At 40.1% G+C, this 25,434-nt stretch overlaps 1 protein-coding gene across 1 annotated transcript; it reads right to left on the reverse strand.

Annotated features, from left to right (window-relative positions):
* Window positions 1-1,588: 1,588 nt before the first annotated feature.
* pou1f1 (POU class 1 homeobox 1) lies at window positions 1,589-10,945 on the reverse strand (the record flags this gene model as incomplete). The annotated part of the gene is made up of 7 exons (XM_083908520.1): window positions 1,589-1,829; window positions 1,923-1,983; window positions 2,512-2,676; window positions 2,828-3,091; window positions 8,418-8,516; window positions 9,381-9,542; window positions 10,810-10,945. The coding sequence occupies 7 exons, from the start codon at window positions 10,943-10,945 to the stop codon at window positions 1,589-1,591; spliced, it is 1,128 nt and encodes a 375-aa protein (XP_083764646.1).
* Window positions 10,946-25,434: the final 14,489 nt, after the last annotated feature.

Genomic DNA, 25,434 nt, shown 5'->3' on the forward strand with positions numbered 1-25,434 from the left:
GTACAATTTTGGTGACTGTGTAGTTCTTGAAGCCTCGCTCACTTTCACAGTAAATTAAGTTTGCCTCCCTCAGTGTAGAATAAATATTGAATTAAAGCAGTGCAGACTAATACTAAAGTACTCCAAAAGTATTCGAGCAGCATTTACTATGTACCGCTCCAGAATCCTGAGTAATAATGCATCCCAGATGTTGTACGTACAGTATGTCTGTGTGGGGAAAAGTCTGATCCGTTGGTGATATCTTTTCAATGTTTAACAATGAAATGATGAGCACCCATTGGTCTCCTGTATACATGAAAAGTTTAGAGTTGGAGCAGAAGCGCATTATCAAGTCATGCCAAGCTCTTTTGAGTATCTGCTTCTCAAGTCTATCCTCCTCAGCCCGCTGTAATAAAACTTTACTGTGCAGCCTCAGAAATGTGGCAGCAATCGATGACCCAGCCACATTTATTTCCCCTGACGACACTCCGGTGAGACAGCTGTGCATGAATCACAGTGAGACTTTTTTTTTTTTTCATGAATTAGTGTCTTATGGCAGCCCTGCGAATTGTAGGTTAGAGCTCATGCTCTACACCAGCACCGACTCCGTCTCATTGTGTATGCAGTGTGTTCACGGTGTGATGGAAAGGCCTCGTTATAAATGAGAGATTACGCGTGTAGTTTGTCATAAAACACACTTTATTGTTGTTGTTGTGGCAGATACAAGTACAAAATGTGTCTTTGTCGTATTTATTTTTTTTGCATGAAGTTGAAATAAGGCACTGAAATTCTTATATGATGCTTTGTTTTTGGTACCTCCAGAGACTGATTAATGAAATATATAGAATCCTATGGCTTAAGTTTCACTTCCAACCAGGCCAGAGTCGTTGTGACACTTTGTCGGGACAACAGGAACACATACCTTTAAAATAAAATCTGTCTTATAGCAGAGAAAAAGTGAGACCTCCATCATTTGTTGACATAAAACGTCACCAAGTTCCACATAACTCTCGACTTCAGAGTAACAGATCCCAGACTGTATTAATATATTAGATCTCGAATAAATAGTACCACTTTAAATATATTCCTTTAGGCTACGGCTGTATTCATTTAAATAAATCAAAACTCTCCTTTTTTTCTACATACGTACGTAGACATCATCTCTAATTACAAATGCACAAACACATAAAAACTACAGCACAGAGAATCCTGCTCTTACACACAGACATACATGTTAAACGCTTTGCTTTATCACACATAACTTTTGCCCCTTCTTGCATTACAAAAAAGGTTCAGGATTTTATTGCTCATGACTATTCTTATAAAGGCACAGGGCTGATTGACAAGAGAACAGTGTGATTACTGTTGAATTATAGTATTATATATTATTTAGTACCTGCAGTGTCAAACCTGCAGCTCATACTGTATATGCACTTAATACAGTAATTATTCGTCACAGTTACAGAATAATTGTAAGGATTAAAAAAAAGTGTAAAGAAAAGAATCCAGTCTTGTAAAAAGGAGGGAAATGAAGAGATCTGTAATGACACATTTGCTGCTGTTGACGTCTTCTTCATGCTGAGAAACACACTCTCTTCCTGAACCGTACCTACGTCATTGGTCGTTGCACTTTACCCATCTGTGCTATGCAGCTCGGACTGATCTTAGTCAAACACGAGCTGAGGTTGAGGCTGGTTTTGACCCGTTTCTCCCGTTGACGTCGGTTGCAGAACCAGACCCTTACCACCTCCTTCTCCAGATGGAGGCCTTTGGCTATCCGGGCGATTTCTTGAGAGGATGGTTTACTTTTCTCCATGAAGCTGTGCTCCAGAGCTTCCTTAGCTCCCAGGCTGTCGTGTGGAACACAAGGCACAGAGATAGAGGAACGTTATGGGCGTTTAAACTAAACACAAACACATGCTTTGTGAGTTTTGGGTTCTTACCTGATTGTTGTTCTCCTTTTCCTCTTTCGCTCATTCATTCCAATTTTGTCGTTGTACAAGGCTGCAAGAAAGAAGAATGTAACCAAAACGTTATAAGATTATATTTATATAGTGCTTTTCTAGTCAAGCCCTTTGCACTAGCTTTGTCATTCACCCACTCACACTGCTGGTATAGCAACTTGGGGTTAAGTGTCACATATACTGTCCCTGGGCAGCACAGAGCCAGGGATCAAACCCGACCTGCTGGTTGGTAAACGACCCGCTCACACTGAGCCACAGGCCAATCTGTGCCTGCATCACACTGACGATGAGTGTAAATGTTGCATTGTTAAAAATGACATGCCTCAGTCAGGATGCTCTGTAATATTAGATTTTTCTGATTGATAGATTGTCTTAAATGATGCACAAGCAGCTGCAAAATCCATATAGTCATGCCAAAGTGTGGATAAAATGATTTCTTCCAGCTTGTGCCACTCTAAAGTACTTGTTTAGCTTATTGAGATAAGATAGTTAAAGGTTACGTGTGAATAAGTGGTTTAAAAGGAGGCTTGATGGAGTGGATGCGTGTGTGTGTGTGTGTGTGACTCACCGCCAGCCAGTTCTGCTTCATTCAGCCATTTTGTCAGGATGGTCTTGAGTTTGCAGGCGTTCTTGAAGCTCAGCTGCAAATTCTCAAAGCGGCAGATCGTGGTCTGGCTGAACTCTGAGCCGTGCACCGCAGCGAGCGCCTCGCCTACGTTTGTCTGTGTGTACCCTGGAGGTCGGAATGAAAAACACACACACACAAATACAAAAACCAAAAAAGAACAAAAAACTTTACTGAATACACTGAGAAGTAGCACAGGGAGTGCAGAAATATTTGTTTTGTGGCATCTAAATTAAGTGCGATATACTCAGAATCTCACCGAGCTTGATTCTCCTTATTTTAAAGTCATTGGCAAACATCTCCAGCTCTCGAATTTGTGGGGAGTCCATGGCAGGGGTATCTTCAGGGTCCCTCATGCTCTTCCTGTGGGGGTCGGTTTTCATCTCTCCCACACTGAGGCCTCCAGGGGCCTCATCAGTGGAGAGGAGAGTGGAAGGCAGTGAGGAGAAACCGTGGCTTAACGCACAAGAACCGCTGCTTAGACCATGATCGGGAAACTTGTACAGGCAGGGCGTAAGGGATCCTGGAGAAACAGAAACAAAAGGGAGAAAGAGGACAATTAGTTGGAAGCAGACACGAGGGAGACTCAGACTGTCAGAGGGGTACTGAAAGCAGCACGGCCACTTTTCCACCCCACATGTGCACCAAGAGTCTTATTTCAGCAGCACAGAAAGTTCTGCCGTGCCGCTGTGAGACTCACTGAACCATCGGATACAAAAACTGCCCTTTTTCTTTGTCCATCACTTTGCTATGATGTGTTTGGAATTAATGTGGCAACTTCCATCACTACCTAAAATGAAGGCTTTAGCCAGTGATTGTTCAAGGTTGAAAAGTGAAGCCCAGGGCGTAGGTCTCTGCTGGTCTCAATAGCTAGGGTTAGGTTCAGCATCAGTATTGTAAGTTATGTTCCCATTTGGACAAACATCTATCTATAGAGCAAGTTGTGTCTGTCTGTGACAGGCATATCTCGCTGACCGTTAGTCAGATCTCCCCAAGACTTTGTATATGAGCTGAGCATGGCCCGATAGTGTGCATCCTTAATTTTTTTTTTTTTTGGAGGAATTTTAATTTTCGCCGATAAAGCTGCACCAGGCAGGCAGCGGCTCATCAGCAGCAGCAGCGCTGTCTGGAGCGGGGAGGTGGGAGTGAAGAGGCTGTCCTCACGGTGGGTGAGACATTTTCACAGGGTTCACCGCAGAACACGGTGTTATACTGAAACGACAAAGTCGGTGTCCATTCACCAATACGCGAGCACATATTTATTTTTAGCATGCTACTACTTTGCAGCTAACTTGGCGAAACATGTTTCCAAAGGTAAGCTAGCGAGTAAGCTACGATTAGCATTAGCGTGCAACCTCATTAGGCACAACACAAATTTATTAATTTCCCATTAGCATTAGCGTAGCTGGCTGTTGTGACTGTCAGTCACTATAGGAATACATACTTCCTACGGGCACTGCACTAGTAGACAACAAAGCACTGCACTAGTAGACAACAAAGCACTGCACATTATGTGTGGACACTGTTGTGATTGACACTAAATGGTTGTGAACATCTAGATGCAGAGTTTGTTTTTTTGCAAGTGCAGGTCACTTTGTTACATCCAGGCTATTCAAGGATAACGGGATATTGACACTAGTCACACAAGGTTACAGGCAGCGTGAATTCTGTGGTTTGACAACGCTCATTTTTCACTTCAGCACTTAGGTGATATTATGACACATGTCATCAAGCTCCATTCATTGACAACAGAAAAACAGAGAGCTGACTTTGAAGTGTGTTTAAAATGCAGATATGAGACATTAACTGCTTTTCATTATTGAGCTTTGTTTTCAAGGGCTCCCTGTCCTTGGCTTCGGTGTTGCCATGCAAACCCCCGATTTCAAACATCTTTGCACAGCCTTTTGATACATGTTCATTCCACTTGTGCAAAAATGCAATCAAATATAACTTTAATATTCAAGACTCTTCATTATTTCTACAGGTGGCTGTCGGCAGTTAAATAGTTAGATGCCGTGGAGCTGTTGCAGCTAATCACTGGTTTCTTCAATTTTGTTAATATTAATGACAAATTACTGCCAGAATACCAGATGGTAGGCAGGATAATTGTGATCTGGAGCACAATGGTTCCCCCCCTTTGCCTCACCGCTCCACACAGCTGCAGTGAGGAAAAATAAACTGCACTGATTCACTTTACCCAAACATCAACTGCCCTCCATCATTTCCATTAAAACAAGCACATCCTAGCGTGTGATGAAAAGACGAGCAGCTGCTCGGATCATGTGCTCTTTGTTGCTGTCTTCAGGAGCACAAACAATGCAACACTCCCCTCTTGTGTTGATGGGGTTAAAGCGCAAACATCAACTGTGATGCCTGAATGTAGACATTCACCGATAGTGGTGGTAAAAATGCAGTGATTTTTTTTATTCTTAAAAATGTAGTAATAAATTACACAAATCTTTACTTTTATCATGTTATTTGTGAAATATTCTACAGAGGAAACAAGTAAAGGTCCTACACAGTGCACATGCTGTATGCTTAGTTGTCATTTTATTAGGAACACCTAGCTCATACTATTTCAGTTTAATACAAAGCACTGTTTAATTTTTTATCTTAAAATGGGCATAGTATTGTAAAATAGTATTAATTATCTATGATTTATTCAATAGAACATACAAATTCCATCCAGAAAGGCCCTTGTTCTGACTGGGTTGTGAGACCGGGGCTTGTTTTGTCTTGCACAATTCAATTCAATTCAATTCAATTCAATTCAATTCAATTCAATTCAATTCAATTCAATTCAATTCAATTCAATTCAATTCAATTCAATTCAATTCAATTCAATTCAATTCAATTCAATTGAGTTCAGTTCCATTCAATTCAATTCAATTTAATTAAATTCTTCAGTTGAGTTCAATTCAGTGGAGTTTTAACCAATTCAATTCAATTCAATTTAGTTCAGTTCTGTTCAGTTCAATTCAATTCAATTTAATTAAATTCTTCAGTTGAGTTCAATTCAGTGGAGTTTTAACCAATTCAATTCAATTCAATTTAGTTCAGTTCAGTTCAATTCAATTCAATTTAATTAAATTCTTCAGTTGAGTTAAATTCAGTTCAGTTCAGTTCAATTCATATACGAATACTTTACGTTTTTCTGTCTGAACTTTTAGACAGCTGTTGATTTGAATATTTGTACATGCCGTATTTTTCTGCTGTTAAACTCAATTTGTCATACGAGTTAATGAAACCGAGTGGGTTATCAGTATTTTGTCCACAGTGTGTCTGTATCCATGATGGTTTGGTAAATCTAGTGTGTGTGTGTGTGTGTGTGTGCGTGTGCGTGTGAAACATTTAACATTGACTGCGCTCAAGGACGTGCTCGCCTCACGCAGCTACAACTTCCCTTCTCTTTCACCCTCAGATGACGACGTCGCTATAAAAGCTCAATCTGAAACCTTTCTACGTTAGCGGCTAAACCGTCCGTCCCTGACAATACCAGGGTTTTTTTTTAGGACTCTCGCTGGAGAAATAGAGAGGCACAATTACAAAATATGATAATAACGCTCGTAGTCCCCTCTGTGCAAAAACGATTTCCGATATGGAATAGGAGAAAAGATGCTTTCTTCAGTCCTTTCTATACAAATATATACAGGGAGAGGCAACAATTTCTTTTAAAGGCTTGGAGATACAGTGTGTGAGGTGTCTGCCTGTTCTGCAGCTGCTTGTTCGGCTGACAAACTTCACACCAAAAACTCTGTGTGGTTTCATTTGAAGCTTTTGAGACAAGCTTGATGTGTCTGGGTTTGAAGTCTATTCTCATGTTTCTGCACATGACCATTTTGACTCGCAGCACGCCGACGTTTGTGTGTGTGTGTGTGTGTGTGTGCTTTCAGACAGACTGGGCAGCAAGCCTCTTTCAAAACCACATGTGGACTCAGTGGGTTTTGTGCTAATACCTCACACTAGGCCTTTGTTGATATGCACACACAGACCCTCCCATACATGTCAACCACACGGTGTTATCAGTGACAGCATAGAATGAAAAGAGCACACTGACAAACACTCTGATTTACTGTGTTGAGCCCAAAAATTACTTTCATTTTATGCACCACTGAAAACAAGGTTGATGTGAAAAAACTGCTAAAAAAAAAATCTCCATATTTATGGGAGGAAGAGTTAATAATTCTCTGCTTGTTCATATAAAAGAGACATTTTTAGATTGTATCCACAGGAAAAGACTATTTCTAATCAGACTTTGGCTTTCTAATCATAAATGCTATTGTCTGTTTCTGTATAATCTGAAAAACGCCTTTCTATGTCCGAAATGATGTTTCCAAGAGCTTTTTTCACATTCTTTTCCAAGGTTGTCCCTGCAAACTGGTCGATCTCATGTCCACTGAAAGTACTATTTGTCATACCTTCGTTCTACTCAGAATAGTCACTGAATTTGGGACAAAATATCTGCGGTTGATCGTTGTTAAAGTCAGGAGTGGGTCTAAGTCACCTGGGTCTCTGCGCTTGAGTGAATAGAATCTTACTTTTTAATCCTGCTGTCTATTTCCCTTTCATCTCGCAAATGATAATTGTTCTGCGCCACCAGGGCTACACTAGGTCACTTTTTTTTTTTTTTTTTTTTTTGAAACCTGAATTTGCTCCATATGTAAAAGACTTTCTTTCTAGTGTGAATCAAACGTCTCATTCCTTTTTATTGTGATTTAGACCATGAAAGGTTACTATATGTACACTATTCCTTCTCATTATTTTCAGATAAATTAGTATGCGGGACACGCCTGCGCTGACATTATTGTCTGATAGGTTCTACTCGTTGGATCCAACTGAATTATTCCGTGTTCGTGTCTGGGACACAAAAAAGGTGTCGCGCAGTAGTTTGACACTGACAGAAATGCCACCTTTGATCCTGAATTGCTAAATATGAAACAGGGAGAATGTTAAGTCTTTCATCGTCCTAGAGGGCAACAGGGTGGTGGTGGTGGAGGGGAGAGATTTCAGAGAGGAGGAAGAACTTTGGTGTCCAAGAAATGTGTGCCTGCAGTCTATATTCAAGCTTAATGTAGAGCGCCACAGGAAAGCATTCCTGCCTGTGGCCATCAGACTTAGAAACAGTGCAATAAACATACTATTTTATTTACTATGCATATCCTGTATATTCCATCCAGCCATTTTCTACTGCTTTATCCTCCACAGGAGGGTCGCTTTGCCATTCTCAGCCGACATAGAACGAGAGGCAGGGTACATCCTGGACAGTTCGCCAGTATGCATCGAATAGATGTATATTTATATTTGCATAGTACACACATGTATATCCGAAAACAAAAATCCAAACTACCCGATTGATGATTAAAAACGGCTCCATTCTGGTCCTACCACATATAAAAACTTCAACACCCATCCAACTGCTGGCAGTAATGACCGTATAATAACGGCAATAAATCTATAGAACAATATCTATCCTCCACATTAACTTCAGTTCAGTGTAACATATTGCAAGACTACAATATCAATATGGGTTCCTCGGGAAGCTCCCATTCGAATTGAATTAGGAATGCATGATAAATGATATGAAAGTTCTGCTCCGCACATGCATGCTGACGAGCAAATATATTATTTTTGTTTGGTAAAAAGACCTCAAATCAATTTCTTGCAAATCCCTGAATAATAATAATAATATTGCAGCTCTCCACGAGGGTGAGGAAGTGGGAAGTCGCCTTTGACAGCTATGCTTACAAATGAAGAGCTCAGGCAGTAGGTGAGGTAATCAAGGCTGAAATTAATTTCAACAGGTAGACGATTTAGATTTAAAGTGTGTGTGTGTGTGTGTGTGTTGTTACCTTGTAGTGGGTTTGCACTGCTCACCATGTTCGGGTGAGGGACGCCACAGGTTTGCAGGATGCATGTCTGAGAGATGCTGGCAGAGAGCATCTCCTGAGCTGAAGAGACACAGAGAGAGAGAGTGTGTGTTCATTCATTCATCGTGGGCAGGTCGAGGTGGAAAGTAATGATATACTATACTATAATATTTACTCAAGTTACTGTATTGAATACTTTTTTTTGTGTATTTTGAGTACGTATTGACTCAAGTATTATACTTAGTTACTTTATAAATCCTAAAAATAAAAATTCAGCACAATGAAGACCTACAGGGGGGGAAATATACACCAGAACCAGACGAATGATGATGTGATTAGCACCAGCACTGGCACATGAACATATTTCTACTACCCTCACACCCCACGCAAAGTAACTAAGTAACTTTAACTTAGAGTACATTTCAAATGAACTACTCTTTACTTCTACTTGAGTACATTTTCAGATGACTACTTTAACTTCTACTTGAGTAATATTTCATCAAAGTATTGGTACTTTTACTTGAGTACAATATTTTACTACTTTTTCCACCTCTGGTCGTGGGTGGCCCTATGTCAGCTGACATAGGGGAGCGAAAGGCGGCTTATTTCTCATAATTATCATTGTTAATAATGTCAACAATCATCATGAACATAGGGGCTTTGAATTTACCAATAAGTAAAGAGAAATAAAATCATCTAAAAAGTCTAAAAAGACATTCTCAGATCATATTTTGACAAACACCCACCAACCTTAAGATATTCAGAAACTATAAAAAAAAAAAACTTTATGAAAGTAATTTATAATTCATGAGAAGCTGGGAGCAAATAATGGATATGATTTTAGCTTCATAATAGACCTAACATGATGTATTGATTGTGTTGCAGCTACTATATGTATTAACCACTTTGTTATTTTTAGTTGCTACAAACACCAAAGCCGCTCACCTGCCATCATGCCATAGGTGGCCTGTTGGTTGCTGTAGTGACAGGGGGTGACTGGGTAGTGCAGGCTCGGGGGGCTGTTACCGAGAGCGTTGCCGAGGGAAGAGGTGGACAGATGCATGTGGGAGCGCTTGGAGGTTTGACCCAAGGACAGTCCAGACGATACTGACGGGGACAAAGTGTGGTTAGAGACTGAGCGACAAACAAAAGAGCTGATATTATGGTTCGGATTCTTTCAGCCTACGATTCATCTGAAAACTATGTTTGTTATGTCGACTGACATCCGCTAACAGTTTAACACATTAAAAGAGAAAAACTAAGTAAATCATTAATTTCTCTGACCAGAAATAAATACTTTTTTTTTTTTTTTTTTTTGGCAATAATTGAACAGATTACTTTTAACTGAACCCTGAGGATAAATATCAGCCACTGAAGAATTTCCATCTGGTTGGAAAATGAATCTTTGAGGAACTCATAAGTAGCTGCAAATCAAAACCCATTCTTCTAAAACCAGGGTTTTTGAAGTGTTCGATTTTTTTTCCCCCTCCCGAAAACCGATTCCCAGCTTGCGAATGACTTTTCTCTTTGCCAAGCCATGACCAATGCTCTTCTCCACTAAGTACATTTAAATATAGTTGAACATTGTTCTGGTCATGTCCTCTGCTAATTGCATAATTATTCATTTATTCATCTTTTTATGCAGCTCAGTGTTCACTCCGCGCGCTAATATATTCTTACTGGCGTTTTTCAAGATGCACTCTGAGCTGCTGCAGCTCATCCACAGACACTCTCATCGTGTATTATGACGACGTCTTGCAAATAAAACACTGTCGCGCTGAGTGTGATTCAGCCATCTTTGTGAATTTCAATTATTCCATTTAGAAATATTCATTTGGAACACAGAAAAGTAAATACTCATCTGGTCAACATGTTGTTGCATTAAAATACAATTATTTGAGTCAAAAAAAATCTATTTTGCATAACTGCTGCTATATTCTATACTGTAGATGTAGCATGCAAATTCACTCTGTTCTCAACAAAAATGAGCAGGAACTTAAATCTCCAGGAAGTTTTTTTTCCCCTCCCGACAATGCTCCGTGGAGAAAAAGACCTTAGGGTTTTTGGAATCCTGATAACATATCCTCACTGCAATTATCCACTGAGTAGAGACAGCTGGACCAGCCCAGCTGATTAGATGCATTTACATAACTTGGATTGTATTTGAATAAATGTTTCTTTCAATTCTCTTCAACCCTCCATCGCCTGAGCCTGAGGTGCCCCCTGAGAAACAAACTGGGTCAATTAATATTTCTATATGAGCAAATTTTATGTCCCCAGGTGAGATTTGACTCATCCGCTGCACTCTCTATGTCAACACGATGCGATATTATAGACGTGTAAATGGATATCATGAAGGACAGGTGAGCCTTACCTGCAGAAACCATGCTGTGCGCGTGTGAGCTGGCCGGCAGACAGTCGCCGGCAGACGCGTGATGCATGAGGATGGGCAAGGCTGAATCTCCTGCCAGTGGGCCGAAGGAGTCGGTGCTGAACGCCTGGCACGCCATTCTTCTCTGGGCCTGGTGCCAGTAGTCGTACTCGGATGTTTTTTGACTAAATTACGGCTTATCTTTACTCACCTCCCTGTGCTTTTATTTGCTCTTATCTCCCATTGTATGTCGCCTTATTAATGGTTTGTCCAGGCTGTAATTTGTCTTCCTTGGCCTTCTCTTGTTCTTGTCTTTACTTCTTAACCGTGCCTTTTTCCTCCACCTTGTATCGTTCTTTTTTTTTCTCTCCCCCCACTTGTCCTTTTTTATTCTTGCTCAGTCAAGCAAACCTCTTTCTCTCGAGGTAGAAAACCAAATGAGGTTACTTTTTTTTCTTCTTTTTTCCTGTCACCGCGTATATAGCCAGGGTATTTGCAGTTTTCGACTCAGCCCAAAATTGTCAAAGATGAATAGCGATGAGCTGCAAGTTCAAGTTGCGATCACTGGTTTCTCACATCGGGGCCTCCTCCGTGCGGCTCCCGGACTCCTTTTTCTATTAGATACTCAGGTAAGCCAGTCCTGTCATACCCTCAGCTTTTTGTCTTGCTCATCTACTGCAGGTATTTATATCCTTCCCATCCACGACTAACCACCCCTCTCAACCTATGACCCCCCCCGCATCCTATCAAGCTGCTCACCCCCCACTACCAATCCAATGTCAGTGTTGTTATTACTTGTGTTTGTCCTTACCTGCATTCTTCTCATCCCACTTCCAAATCCAGGATTAGGGTACAGAGCAGCTGAGAAACTCGATCCCCCCCCCCCCCCCCTCTCTTCCTGCTATCTCTCCGTTCCTCTCCCTGATTACAGGATTATGTTGTAGAGGCAATGGGAAAGTGAAGTTACCGCTTAAATCGCCTCGTTGTAATTGTTCGGGCTTTGCTCTTCACGTGTGAATCCTCAAACGGTAGCTCTGGGAGAAAAAAACAAAAAAACAGCAACTCCAAAACACAAAAACACCACGGACGTTGAATATGCCTGCAGGAAGTGTTGGGTGCAAATTGGATGCTTTTTGTCCAGAGTGAGTCAGCTTGACCTGGGGGTGACGATGCACCGCTTTAACCCTAGCTATTTAGTCGGCAACTAAAAGCTGTTTTTCTTAGAGTGAGAGAAAAGAAAAGAAAAGGGCACTATTGTTTAGGCACTTTGTGCATAATGTGTCAAAAGCGGAGATTCATCAGGGAGGGATGATGGCTAATCCAAGAAGTGTGGCCATCATGTGCGCTCTGTTGTGTCTGTTTGTATTTATGTTTATCCCAGGCTCTGCTTCACTATTGTGATGTAGGTGGGCAGCAGGTGGAAAATAGCTTGTGGGTGGCAGGCACGACTCGACTTGCTCAGGCACATAGTGTAAATTTGGACCGGCTGAGCTTGGTCCTATTGACAGTGTTTTTCCTCCTCAAGATTGAAATCGAATCATAAATGTTTCCGGCGTGTCCTCTGAAATACGGGGTGAAAAAAGTAATCAACGTGTTGAGCGGCTGAGCTGAACTTTTTGATGGACAGTTCAATGGATTTGCATGCAGTCGTCTCAAAGGTCTGTTAATTGCAATTCGATGAGGCTTAATGATAATAACCAGTCCATTCCCCACTTAATGTGATGCCTTGATGAGTGTGAATCCCTAAATCAGATATTTAATAATAATAAAAAAAAAAAGAGTCAATGATAATGAAAGTCTGTGACAAATAGCCACACAAATCACAGTCGCCTTTGACAAATCTCATTTCACACTTTCAACAGTGGAAGGAAACAAAAGAAAACACATAATAATATCAAGGAAATGATCGAATGTGACAAGAGAAGAAAAACCAAACAACTCCGCAACACAAATATCATCCTTAAAATATTTTTTTCAATTATCTTTTATTCCAGCCAACAACTCCCACTCAGGCGAAAGACCATCTTCCCAGCTGGCAAATTAAATGCAGACTTCTTCTTGCACACTGACACAAAACTACCTCTGCTTTTAAAAGCAAGATCTGTGCGCTACAGCAAATCGCACGAAAAGAATAATCATAGCAGAGAATTAAAATAACTCTTTATCAATTTAGAAAGCAGTCACCAAAGCGTCAAAACAAGGGTTAATGATGAACAATAATTGAGTTAAGGAATTCAAATGAATTTGCACAGTAGATGTGGAGGCTCATCATTTTCCTCCCAATGGTACAACACGTTTTTTTCCACAGAAAAATAAAAGTGCAGTGAAGTCGTACGCGAGAGCAGCTGATACGTGTCAGCGTGCTGAGATGACTCGGGGTTGACAGAATAGTGCAATCACTACATAAACACAGAAAGTGATAAACAGACGTTCTCCTAACAAGCAGAACATCATCATCGCGACGTGACATGATGAACAAAGGAAACGACGAGTTCTTTTGGAGACGGCTTTTGTCTCGTGATGTTGTGAATACACTTAACATAAAATACTCTTGATGATTTGATAATGCAGTCTATATATATATATAAACATGTTTATATATATATATATATATAGATCTTTAAATTATCTTTGCTTGAACATGTGTAGACTATTAATGTTCTTTTGAAAAAAAGAAGAAAAAAATAATCAAAATATAAGGCCAAGGGAATGGACAAGGCAAACCTTTCCCATGGATATAAGTACACACACACACACACACACACATGCACACACACACACATAGAGCAAGAACTTAATTAGCGAAGAGACTATGAGTCAAAGAGGTTCTCTTAAAGCACCTGTCCTCGATCCCCCTCCACTATTCCCTTCACACCCACCCATTCACCCTCCACACACACAGACACACACACACATACACACACAGACGCACACACTTAATACAATGTTCCAATCTCCACAGACTATTAACCTAATGTCTTATACAGGTGATAAAAACATGGTATAACAAGCACAAAAGCAGACACTGAGAAATACTGATCCCCTCCACACACACACGTTTACACACACAGGTTTGCGCAGCTATTCTTCTTAAGACACTGCATTGACCAGTTCATGCCTCATCCCTAACCTTAACACAACCACAATTCAAATTACTTAAACAAAGCACTTTCTCAGATGTGAGGTTCCTCATTAGGACCAGGCCAGTCTACATGAGGACATCTGGTCTGGACAGGGTTAGTGTTTATGCCAGGAAAGGTCCTAAAGAGATGGCAAATACAAGCACACACACACACACACACATCCAGGTGGAACACGGTGCGCTGACTCATTCTCACAGGTATCATCATACAGTGTGCAAGGTGGACTGTGTGTGTGTGTGTGAGTTTGTGTGTGTGAAAACAAGAATGAGAGCGCGTGGAAAACACAATGACACACATCTCGCAGCGTTTAGTCCTGATGTATAATCAACATATTTTTGTTTTGAAGTCTGTGTGTGTGTGTGTGTGTGTGTGTGTGTGTGTGTGTGTGTGTGTGTGTGTGTGTAAGTAAAATGATCTGACTGAACGAGTAAAGCATATAACCACACTCTTAGAAATAAGGGTTCCAAAAGGATCCTTCTACAAGGGCTGTGGTTCTACCTGGAACCATCAAGGGTTCTTGGTAACACTAATGGTTCCAGTTAGACTTTGATCCAGAGAACCCTTTAAAACCCCTTTCCAGAATAAAGGGTTTTAAAGGGGTTTTGGTGGAACCCTCCAAAAGGGTTTCAGGTGGAGCCAAAAAGGGTTCTCCTATGAGGACAAGGCGAAGAACCTTATATGGTTCTACTTAGCACTTTTATATCTAAGAGTGCAGTAGCATCCAGGGAATGATGTTAAAAACTAAATATAGTTCATATATTGTACTGTATTCTTAATGGACAATGTAAAAAACACACATATGCATCCATCAGAATAATTGATTATTTGATTATTTACTTAACATGTAACGATAATGCTCAGACAATAATAACTGCATCCCTGAAAGCAACACTGTATCTTTTAGTTTCAACTCTAAGTCGATAACAAGCAAAGATGTCAAAGATCTTTAAAGAAAAGTGAACCGACATCATCTTTTCTGAGAGTTCGACTGGAGAAACAATTTCACTCTGCATTTCCTTTTTAATATTGCACAGGAAAGAAATGTTGTTTACCCCGGTGTGACTCGAGCAGCTTCTGCAGTTATCCTTGAATAAGAGAAACATCGCATTCATTTATGGTGAAATGTGGCCTTTAAATCACAGTTCACATCACAGTAAATACCTTTTTTTGACCAAACTAAACCAAAAGAGAAAGAATGGAAGCGATGGCTGTCTTTCGCCTTGTTTTTTTTTTCCATGCATCCATTCATTATGCAGGGCCCCGCGCTGTGAGTGAGTTTTTGTTGGATGTTTGAATACATCATGGCAGAGGTCAGGTCTCCTGATGAATATCAAGCAAATCTTACGCAGCGCTCCGACCACCATCTGCCCAGAGCTGCGCCCGACTTACCGGCCACGGCGATAAACACCACCCGAACCCATCTGAAAGGGCTAATTTCATCAACATATTCAACAAACCTTTGCTGAGAACAGCAAAGGTTAAGCGTCCATAGGAGGAAACCAGAGCGGGTTCTGAACCTGCTCTCCTCGTCTCTGACAGATTACCATCTCTGCCCATTTAGGTAAATGTCAGCCTCAAATATTATTGTCATTTCAGTGACAGCATCGCAGTTTAATGTGACCGCTTCACATAATTCTATCATCTAAGAACATACAGTGGCACATATATAGGAACTGTACAGTACATCTATATTCAACAAGTTCTCCTTTTAGTTTTACAGGGCAAGAGGAAATGGGATTAGTGACCACACAGTTCCCAATAAAACATCCCATCAGACAAAAGCTAGCAATTCAAATTGGCAACTAACCTTTAAATCACAATAGGTGCTCAAAGTCTTATTGCTTCACCAGTCATCCTACGGGTCATAAAAGTCAACGGTCCAATCATTTTTACCGCTGAAAATATTTAAAAGTGCTCGTGAACGTCGTCATACAAATAGAAAAATAAACAACCTAATACTTTCCGATGGTTGTAATACATAGTAAAGAGCACGTATTGACAGCAGCGTATACAAAAAGAAAGGAAATAAAACGATGGCGTAAACCTACTGTATTTCCAACGAGGAGGTTTTTCTTGAACCCAAAAGCAACATTTGATCTTGCGAGCCTCAGCCGCGGCCACACACTGTCCTCGTGCTCCTGCTGAAAACCCCCTCACAACCATCACATTATTGGACTTGCTAAATATATTTATTGCACGGCATGCTGCATGTTTAAAGAGGCCTTTTTTCTTTTTCACGATTCACACACAGGTGGTTGCGACACTCGGTGAGTTTTGACTTTTTCTCTCCTCTCTCCTCTCTTTGCAGATCAGAATGGGAAAAATAAAAGTCACACAATGATAAGTGGATCTGACGGTTAGTGACAGTAATAAGGAAAAAAAGGGAGGGAGAACACTGTCACGTCGGTCTTTGATGTGCTATACATTACAGGATATTAAAAATGAATTAAAACAATACTGAAGGCTTTACATCCACGACCTCCCCTCTTCTTCAGAGGTGGCATTCACTTCTTTGAGATATCCCTTTTCTTCAAGGCTGCTGTGTACTCACATTCCACCGAGAGAGTGTCTTTAATGCGCGTTAAGTGAAACATCATAACCCTGCTCTTGTTTAAAGACACAATAATCACGCACTATACCATTTCCTTCCTATATGGGCCGTGATGCACACTATTCAACTAGGCGTGAAATAGAGGGAGGACAATAGAGACAGAGAGTAACGAGTCAAACAAAAGACAAAGAGGCAAACGAACGAGACGTATACAGCGGTAGACGTGTGTGTACATAACGTGTACCTGTAACGCTGTGTGCTTGTGATTTAATCAACTTTAATCAAGTCTCCTTTGTGCTGGGCCAACAGAAACGAACAAAGCAAATATAAGAAATAGAATAAAATTCATACAGGATGGATGTAGGCAGTAGCTAGGCAACAGGCACCAAGACCGGGGCAGTTTACTCTTGTGTGTGTCCTGTTGGTCTTCGAGCATTATAAGTTTCTATCTATCTATTCCTCACTGGCTGAACGAGGGCTTAAATGAAGCACGTGAATGAGACGGTGACAAATCGTTTGGTTCAGTGTGTGTAAAAGTACCGACGCTTTACCTCATTTGGTAACTCAGGTAGAGCAGGCGACATTTTAATTTAAAATTTAAAGGTGCCGTATGTAAGAATGTGGCCAAAAATGGTTACTACATTCAAATTCAAAATACGGAGGTCTTTTGGGTTTCGTCTTCTGACGTAACTGGCAACCCGTGGTTGCTCGGCAGCTGAGACTCTACTGACTGCAATGATTGGTAGACGGCGGTAGGTGGCGCCACATGCCAAAACATGATTTCAAAACATAAACATGATTTGCAGTCTGCAAAAGATTTTATTTTTAATGCAAATATTTTGGCTGCACTGTTGTTGTTGGTGAGTTCAGTTTGTTATATGAACATTATTCCTGAGTCTCTGTGACATAGGAGGATTTTGCTTTAGATTTATTGCATAATGCACCAAAGTAAAAGTCAGAGCCGCTTTCTTCAGACTCCCCCCCCCCGAAGCTCCGCCTCCAGAGCACAGTAACGCCCAACGAACACAGATTTACGAGCACTGCGCGGCATCGCTAACCTTCGGTATTTTTCGGTGACGCTAAATTTTTTTGGATACCGAAAAAACAACAAACCGGTCCAGATGAAACAGAGCCACTTTGCAAGGCATCATCACTTTGCAGCCCTTAATGTCGCCACCGTTCACATGCAACACTGATGTTCGCTCTGGTCTTGGATCGCTCAGTGTCGGCCTTTTTCTTGGCAGTCACTTTCCCAAAAACCTTTTGTTGTCTTTTGTTTGCGACCAATCGTTGGATTTAGCAAGCTATAGCAATAAGGGTAAGGGTAATAAGGGTCTAGCTCTAGCGTCTTCTGAGCATGCGCGACTAGTGGACGAAGAGGGGGTACGTGCATCACGATCCAATGATTAAATTTGTTCTGTTCCTTATGATTAGATGTGTTTTTGCAGTTCTGTCTGCTCCACAGGTCATTGAATCATTCAATACAGTAAAAAAATGCTCCAGAAAATAACCCTTCCCCCTTTGACTTTTGTTAAAACATTTAATTTCAATAATAATCAATATAATAAATTACTTTGGGGATTTTAAGGGTGCTGCACCACGTGTCACTGTTCGTCTGTGATTGTCTTGCATTGACTGCTGCCATAAGGAAAAAGTTAGGTTTTTTCCTTCCCCCAATACATTATTCTCAGTAAAAAGGTTGCTGAAATATTAACATTGAATATACAGTATATATATCTATACATATTCTGAGCTACCCCCAAGAGTAAGTTTCCAGAGATCCACCTCTGCAAATGCGTTGCCCTGTCTGCTTCCGTGATGGAGAGCTCACTGTACCTGACCACCAGGAGGCCACAGAGCAACAAGCACACACAAAGGAAAAGAAAAGGAAAAGGAGGAAGAGGACAGGAGGTGATGCAGTGAGAGGATTCAGACTTTAATTCTCTGCATCTCACAGAAACAGACCTTTCATCCCGGGAGCCACGCAAGCGTTTCCGTTCATAGACGCAAATTTGTGTAAAGGTTATCGAGTTGAGAAATAGAGCTGATTGTTACATGGGATCAGGGAGCATGTTGTTGGCACACTCAGAGTAGAATATATATCCACTGATGACAGGCTCCTGACGGTCTGACTGATCAGCTAGTTAAGTCCATACGGGGTTATTTATTTCAGGCCCGTAACTCGCTGACAGCTGTTCACATACAATAAAAAGAGGAGATAATATGTACAGTAAAGTGCAGAGAGGGAGAGAGAGAGAGGCTCAGCCAACTCACCGCGCTGTACTTATCCATCTGCAACATAAAACACTTCATAATGTCTGATGCAATTGTCAAAACTATTCAGCCGTTTGATTGCGCAGAGCCACAGAGACATGGGTGACAGCGCAGCAATGCCACGTGTGCGACTGTGCCTTCATGAATCTTTCAAATAGTAAGATATCAGCGTGAATATTTCTGCTCTTTATGTCAATTCTGCAGTGCAGGCACAAAAAAAAAGAAGAAAAATACCCACTGAGCCAAACCTCCCTTTCATCCTCCCTTTTTCTTCACTTCACACAAAACTATATGTGATACATTTTGCAATGCATTTGTGTTCTTTTTCCTTATTCTATTTGGTTCTGGTTCAGTCTCACCACTCTTATCAACCTACACCATCATCTATTTCTGCACTTTATATTCTTTTAATTATTTAAATAATCACATTTTATGCTCCATTTTTTGTGTCCTTTTTTAATTACTCTGTATACTCTGTGTTAGATTTTAATGTTTCCAAAATTTGAAATGCCATTACTTTTCTACTGTGCTGTGCAAACTAAGCTGTCTTGCCTTGCTGCACTGACAAACAAAAACGTGTATAAAAGGTCTCTGTACGCTTCCAAACTTATTTATTGGGTAATATGGGGCATTTTTAAAAACTGAAAAACTAAAAAATCCCTTCACAACCTTGTTAAAAACGAAGCAGAGCAGGAATGAGGGTATGGTAATAGATTTACAGTAGTTAATATTATGTTAGTGCCACCTTATGATTTCCAGCCCTCTAATAATAAGGAAAAAGTGTAGTAATATAGATAATATTACACTAATACTGTGTTATTTCCAAAGTAATATCCATATCATAGCTTGGAAACGAGAATTATTACAACATCAGTGCAATAATAACCCTTAATCGTGCCTTATACTCATCCACTCACAATTCGCATCATTAACAAGCAATTTATTCATGATAACTATAGAAATTAGGTCGTATTACGACACTATTACTTCCCTGTGACATGGGCTTATACCCGGAAAGGTCGCTGGTTCAATCCCAGGATAGGCCGGGGTAAGGGCAGGGGTGCTCATGGACACCCAAACCCCAATGCCCCTGCGTCCTGATGGGTTAAATTCACAGGTCAATATCACTATCACTAATTGGTGTATGTTTGCAAAAATGACTAATCCTAATTCCTCTATTATTCCTATACTGCAAACACACTATTACTATTTTGTTACTGTATTGTAAAGTGTTGCCCAAGACACAAATGTTAATGGTGCTCCGTGTGTGTGTGTGTGCGCGCGTGATGTCGAAATGAATTTTTAGAAAAAAAAAATTGCTATTAAATTAGTCAGTAATTGATTTTTGTTTTCTTTTTTTTTCTTTCTGGGCACCTGGTGGCAGCAGAAACAAATTGTGAACAAACAGGTCGTTGCATATTAAAACACGCAGCAGATGGGAGGAAGCTTTGTGCCGTTCATGTTTAATGCATGCTGACAATAATGAATAGTTTTCAGAACCTACAGAGAGCACTCTTTTAATCCTTACAGATCGTCCTAGACCAATAAACCAAGGCAGTTTTTTAGTTCCTGAGATTAACAATAATAATAAAAAAAAATCATTAATAATTTCAAGCAAACCATCCCTCTGTCAGGGCTCATTCTGGCCACACTGATGGAGTGAGCTTATAGACCATTCATGACCCTGACAGTCTTTGATGGCACCATATTGGCTGATTACACATGAAAGGACAGCACTGACAGGTACAGGCTCTGCTCACTGGTACACTGATAAGCACCAGACAAGACAGAGCAATAGGACAGTTCTGGGTTTAATATGCTGGCCGGGCTTTGTCTGTAGTGACAGGAAGACGGGGAGAATGAGACAGCATCACATTTTAGTTGCGCAACGTGGCTCTTCCTTTCGCTCATAAATTCAAAGAGCTCGCCTGATAAAAGCAAATAAATAAAAAAAAGGCACGGGCAACACAAATATCAGTTGGACTAACGTGGAGAAAACAACAATGCTCTCCCTCTCTTGGTCAGTGTCTTCCCTCTCTCCCTCTCTTCCCCGTGTAAAGGCCAGAGCTCAGACGCTCAGATCAAACATTCACGGTGATGAAAAGAGCAGGTTCCCGAGGGCTGACGGAGAAAGGAAGAGACAAGATGCAAAGATCAGAGCAAAGGCACAAATGAGGGCTAATTTGTCCCCGGTGATCCAGACTCTATACGTAACAGAAATCAAAGAGTCGCACGCTGAACACGAGATCGCTCATTCAGATTTTTGTGACTGTACGACGTGGATCATCTCGAGCGTCACACAAGAGGGTTGTACAGTAGAACGCAGCAGTTACAGCCACTTCTGGAAGACTGTGTTTGAAAAGAGCTGAGCTGAAAAGTAGGTAGAAGCAGGGCTATACTAGTTTGGACTTTTTGTTTTTAAAAATTAGTTACTTTTTATTCACTTTTAGAGCAGTTTTTTTTGTTTGTTTTTAATGAGTTTTTTTAGACTTTGTAAATGCTTATAAGCAAAGAAAATAAGGAAATATGACCATGATTAAGGGAAAATGGTTTCTTTCAAGCTAAATTATCTGCCAGTGCAGCAAGAAAATGGCACGTAACGGCAAGTAAAATTAATAAAGTCAAATTATCTTAAGTATCTTCAGCCTTAATAAGTAAATAAGTCCAAAAAATGGTGTTATTAGATAAATATACTGAATTCAAGTAAATTACATTCAATTGCAGTGTAGTATATGTTTTTCTTTTATTATTATTATTATTATTATTATTGGTTTTAGTGTTTTTTGTTTTTGCCAGGTGCAAGATTCAAAAAAGGTCATAAACAGGATTGTGCCATAAACACCAAACAAAAGATGCCATTACAAATCAAATCAAATCAAATAAATATTAGGACAAATTAACAACCATTCCTGAATCAAAATAGAAGAGTTTACAAAAAAGTAACCTGGAGTACAAAATGTGATGTAGATTTACAGATAAGCGTTGCGTTACATGTTTGTGATTATGCACGTTAGAGCATAATAGAAATATAAGAATAAATGAAAATAAAACAAACAATAACTAGATAGATTTTGTAGCATTGGTACAAATTCGCCAAAAACACCTCAGTTTTCGTGATAAATCCAAAATGGCGGCCTTTCTGTTGGATTCACAGGACACTTGTCATCGAGTTTTATTTACGGTACAACCTAAGGAATGTGTGTACCAAGTTTCGTTCATGTACGTTTAACCCGACAGGAGATGACCTACTAGCCCTTTTTTTTGCGTCAGTTTTTTGCCCCTCCCACTTCCAATTTTCCCAGCTTTTTCCCCGAATGAAACGCAACCGTTCACTAGGTCTAGTTTTGGGGCATGAGAAAGTCCTTAAAAAATGTGATTTATTCCCGCGGAATAATAAAATGGAATAATATTACGAAGAATTCTTGCACATTCGTGCTTGAACCCAAATAATAATAATTGTGTGTGTGTTTTCACTATCTTACAAGCTCAGCTTGTTTCGCATGACCTCAGCTGCCTGAAAGTTTGCTTCTTATCTACACTTTTACTCTCCTATGGTTGTATTTATTATTTTTGCACTGTATTTTTCCGTGGAACCTATTTCTACATATATTATCATATTCTATTTTGTACAAACTGTCTTTTATATATCTGCATTCGCAGCTGAGGCGACACTGAGCGCATGATTACTGGTCATACTGTTGCATTGCTTACGCAGTACGTGACAATTGAGAATCTTGAAATCTTGAAACTGGGACAAGTGTCACTGATGACAATCGCACTTTAATTACCGGCTGCTGCCATTACTGATATTTAAATGAAATGTGAAAACAGATGCAAAAGTGCAGCAAGTCCACAGGTCATGATGTTAAAATGTGTGTGTTGCCCATTAACGTCCTCACCACCCACACACGCTGTGTTGTGTTGAGACTTTCAAGCAGTGGTGAGGTGTTTATTTTTTGTTTTTTAGTATGATAATGGACATTTGGTCTAAAGTTTAAACAGGACCACTTGATTTAAACGTGACCTTTATAGCACTTACTGTAGCTTAAATATCACTGTAAAAATGCACCCAGGGTAATTTGCTGTGGGAATAATACACATGTCCTTATATGGACATCCTGGGGGTGTGTGTTTATAGGTTACATATTCAGGCTTTAAAAACAATTGTTTTTTTTTCGTTTCTATGTGTTGTTGGTTCATTTTATATCAATTTTTTAGTTCTTTCTTTCTTTGCAACATTGGGTTGCTGTGTAAAAAAAAACTGCTAATAATAACAGGGCTAATTTTACTCAACAATCTAAACTCACGGTCTAGAGTGTGAAGTACAAGTGCATTTAAGGCGAGAATCCACTTTCTCTAGTTTATTAGCGAGAGGTTTATGTACCAGGTTTTAAAAGGTTGTGTTTACTCACATAATAAATCACGGCTGTGTTTACTGTGTTCCCATTCCCTTTAAAATCCATGCACTCGCAGCTTGACGTGTTTTTATGTTAAAATGCGGATCAAGAAAAAAACACTTCTTTCTTGAATGGTTTCATTTTGCACATGAACCCATGGTTTGTGTGTGTGTGTGCGTGTGTGTGTGTGTGTGTGTGTGTGGAGTAAACCCATGTGGATTCAATTCAGTTCCATTCAAAAATTTACTTCATTCATCTCTAAAGGGGCAATATTAAGGGCAAGCAGTTCTTGCAAGTCTAAAACGTCTGAGTACAAAAACCCAAACACAAGGATAAACAAATCTAAAATCAGATAAAGAAAAAATGCATTTGTGATAGTAAATAAAATAAAAGTGAAATACTGCACCACTGATTTCAATTTGACCCCTTAAAAGACTATTTTTCAGGAATAAATGTTGAGTTCTGTATTTCCCATATCAGTATTTCATATATATATATATATATATATATTCAACTGCAGTGGCTCACGGTCATGTATGGAATATACCAAGAGAACTCATCCGCCTGCTTTCAAATGCAGCTTCCTTCCTGCTTCCCCCCCCCCCGTTCAACTGCATCCCTGATGCCTCATATAGAGTTTGCAACACTGACTAATAAAATGTTTCTCTGGGGTGAAATAAGACTTGAATGCCCGGAGAGAAAATGTAACAAACAAAAACACACTCATTTTATAGACAAAGCCTAAAGTTACCGAGTCGCCATGGCAACAACGGATAGAGCCGCAGCAGACCACTTGTCAATCAATGTGTTGCGCGGAGAGAAGAAGAAGGAGAAGAAGAAGAAGAAGAAGAATAAGGGCTTGTGGGTCTGAGGGAAAGTGCCTGTTCATGCTAAAAAGATGAATGAATTGAATAATTAATTTTAACTAATGAAACTCCTCTGCTCCACTGCCAAGAGGAGGCACGTAAAAAAAAAAAAATCTAAATTAAAACAGGTGCAAGTTCCATACAGACTTTTCAATGTACCCGTCTAGTGTTCCAAGAGATGGCGATATGAACTGCAGCAGTGGGAATAAACAGGCAGTTGTTCTGAATCACAATGCACAGGGAGATGATGCTTTAATTCCAGTCACACTTACCGAGTTCTGATTGGCTTGTTTATCCAATTAGACAGACGCATAAGAGCAGAGCATCAGACCTGTTTAAACTGCACAGATCAGACAAACACAATGTGATAAGACTATAATCCCCTTTTGACGAAATATATCCGATTTTTTCCTGTTTTTTTTTTTTAACCCTTTAACACCTAAGTCTCAATTTTTCTTGCTTATTTTAACCTAAAAGGGCCAGAAAATGATCCTGATGATTAATGATCCTGTCAGTAAGGGCTTTTGCCCATTTTTTTTCCAGAATAACTTTCAATATCTGGCAGTCATGCAGTACTGCATGTTAAAATAGTGTATTTACAAGTGAAAATAGTTTTATAAAAAACTGTAGTTGTACTGTAGTTTCCCAATAGGGCAAACCATTGTGTAAATACGGTAATGCAAAGTGCGCTTGTGTGAACGTGTGGTCTGTGATACACGCTGTCGATTCCTGCTTGGCCATGTAAACAGTTAGATAATAGAACTAAATAAAACGTTTCACTTCAAAGGTCAAGAACTGGCTGAAAACAAGATTGTACCCACTTTTAATATACGTAGTCTCAAAAAGGTCGGAGAAATAGGTCTTCGATATTGGTGTTTGTCGTTTTTTTACTGTGTTACTCTCAGCCAGGGACAGGCGTCTAGAAACTAACAAATTGCTACATACTCTTTGTGCAGTACATCAGATGCACATAATGTCCATTATGTCTCACTGCATTGTCCCTGGTAAATGAAGATTGACTGATTGACTGAGTAGTGCTGTAAGAAAATTGCATAAAAAGGCCATTTTTATTGTGATTGCACTTTCAGAAATGCATTTTATGCGTGCAGTCTGTGCAGAGAAAAGCATGCGTCATCACAGGTCAATTAGATTTGCCGCTCTTTCCATGTGAACTGACACAGGTCTTCATCCAGCATATCTGCACTGCCAGGGAGTCACGGAGTCAGGGACACTCGAGAGGCTCTTGATTTCCAAAATGATAATATGCTTGTGGCTACAGGGATTTTGAAGTGTAAATGAGGAACGGGAGAGAAAAGACATTTAGATTTGGACAAAAAGGGGCAGGGGGGGCGAGTGATGTAATGTAGAGAGGAAGATCCATCCATCCATCCATCCAT

The sequence above is a fragment of the Microchirus variegatus genome, assembly GCF_963457635.1.
Source record: "Microchirus variegatus genome assembly, chromosome: 22".
Taxonomy (NCBI): domain Eukaryota; kingdom Metazoa; phylum Chordata; class Actinopteri; order Pleuronectiformes; family Soleidae; genus Microchirus; species Microchirus variegatus.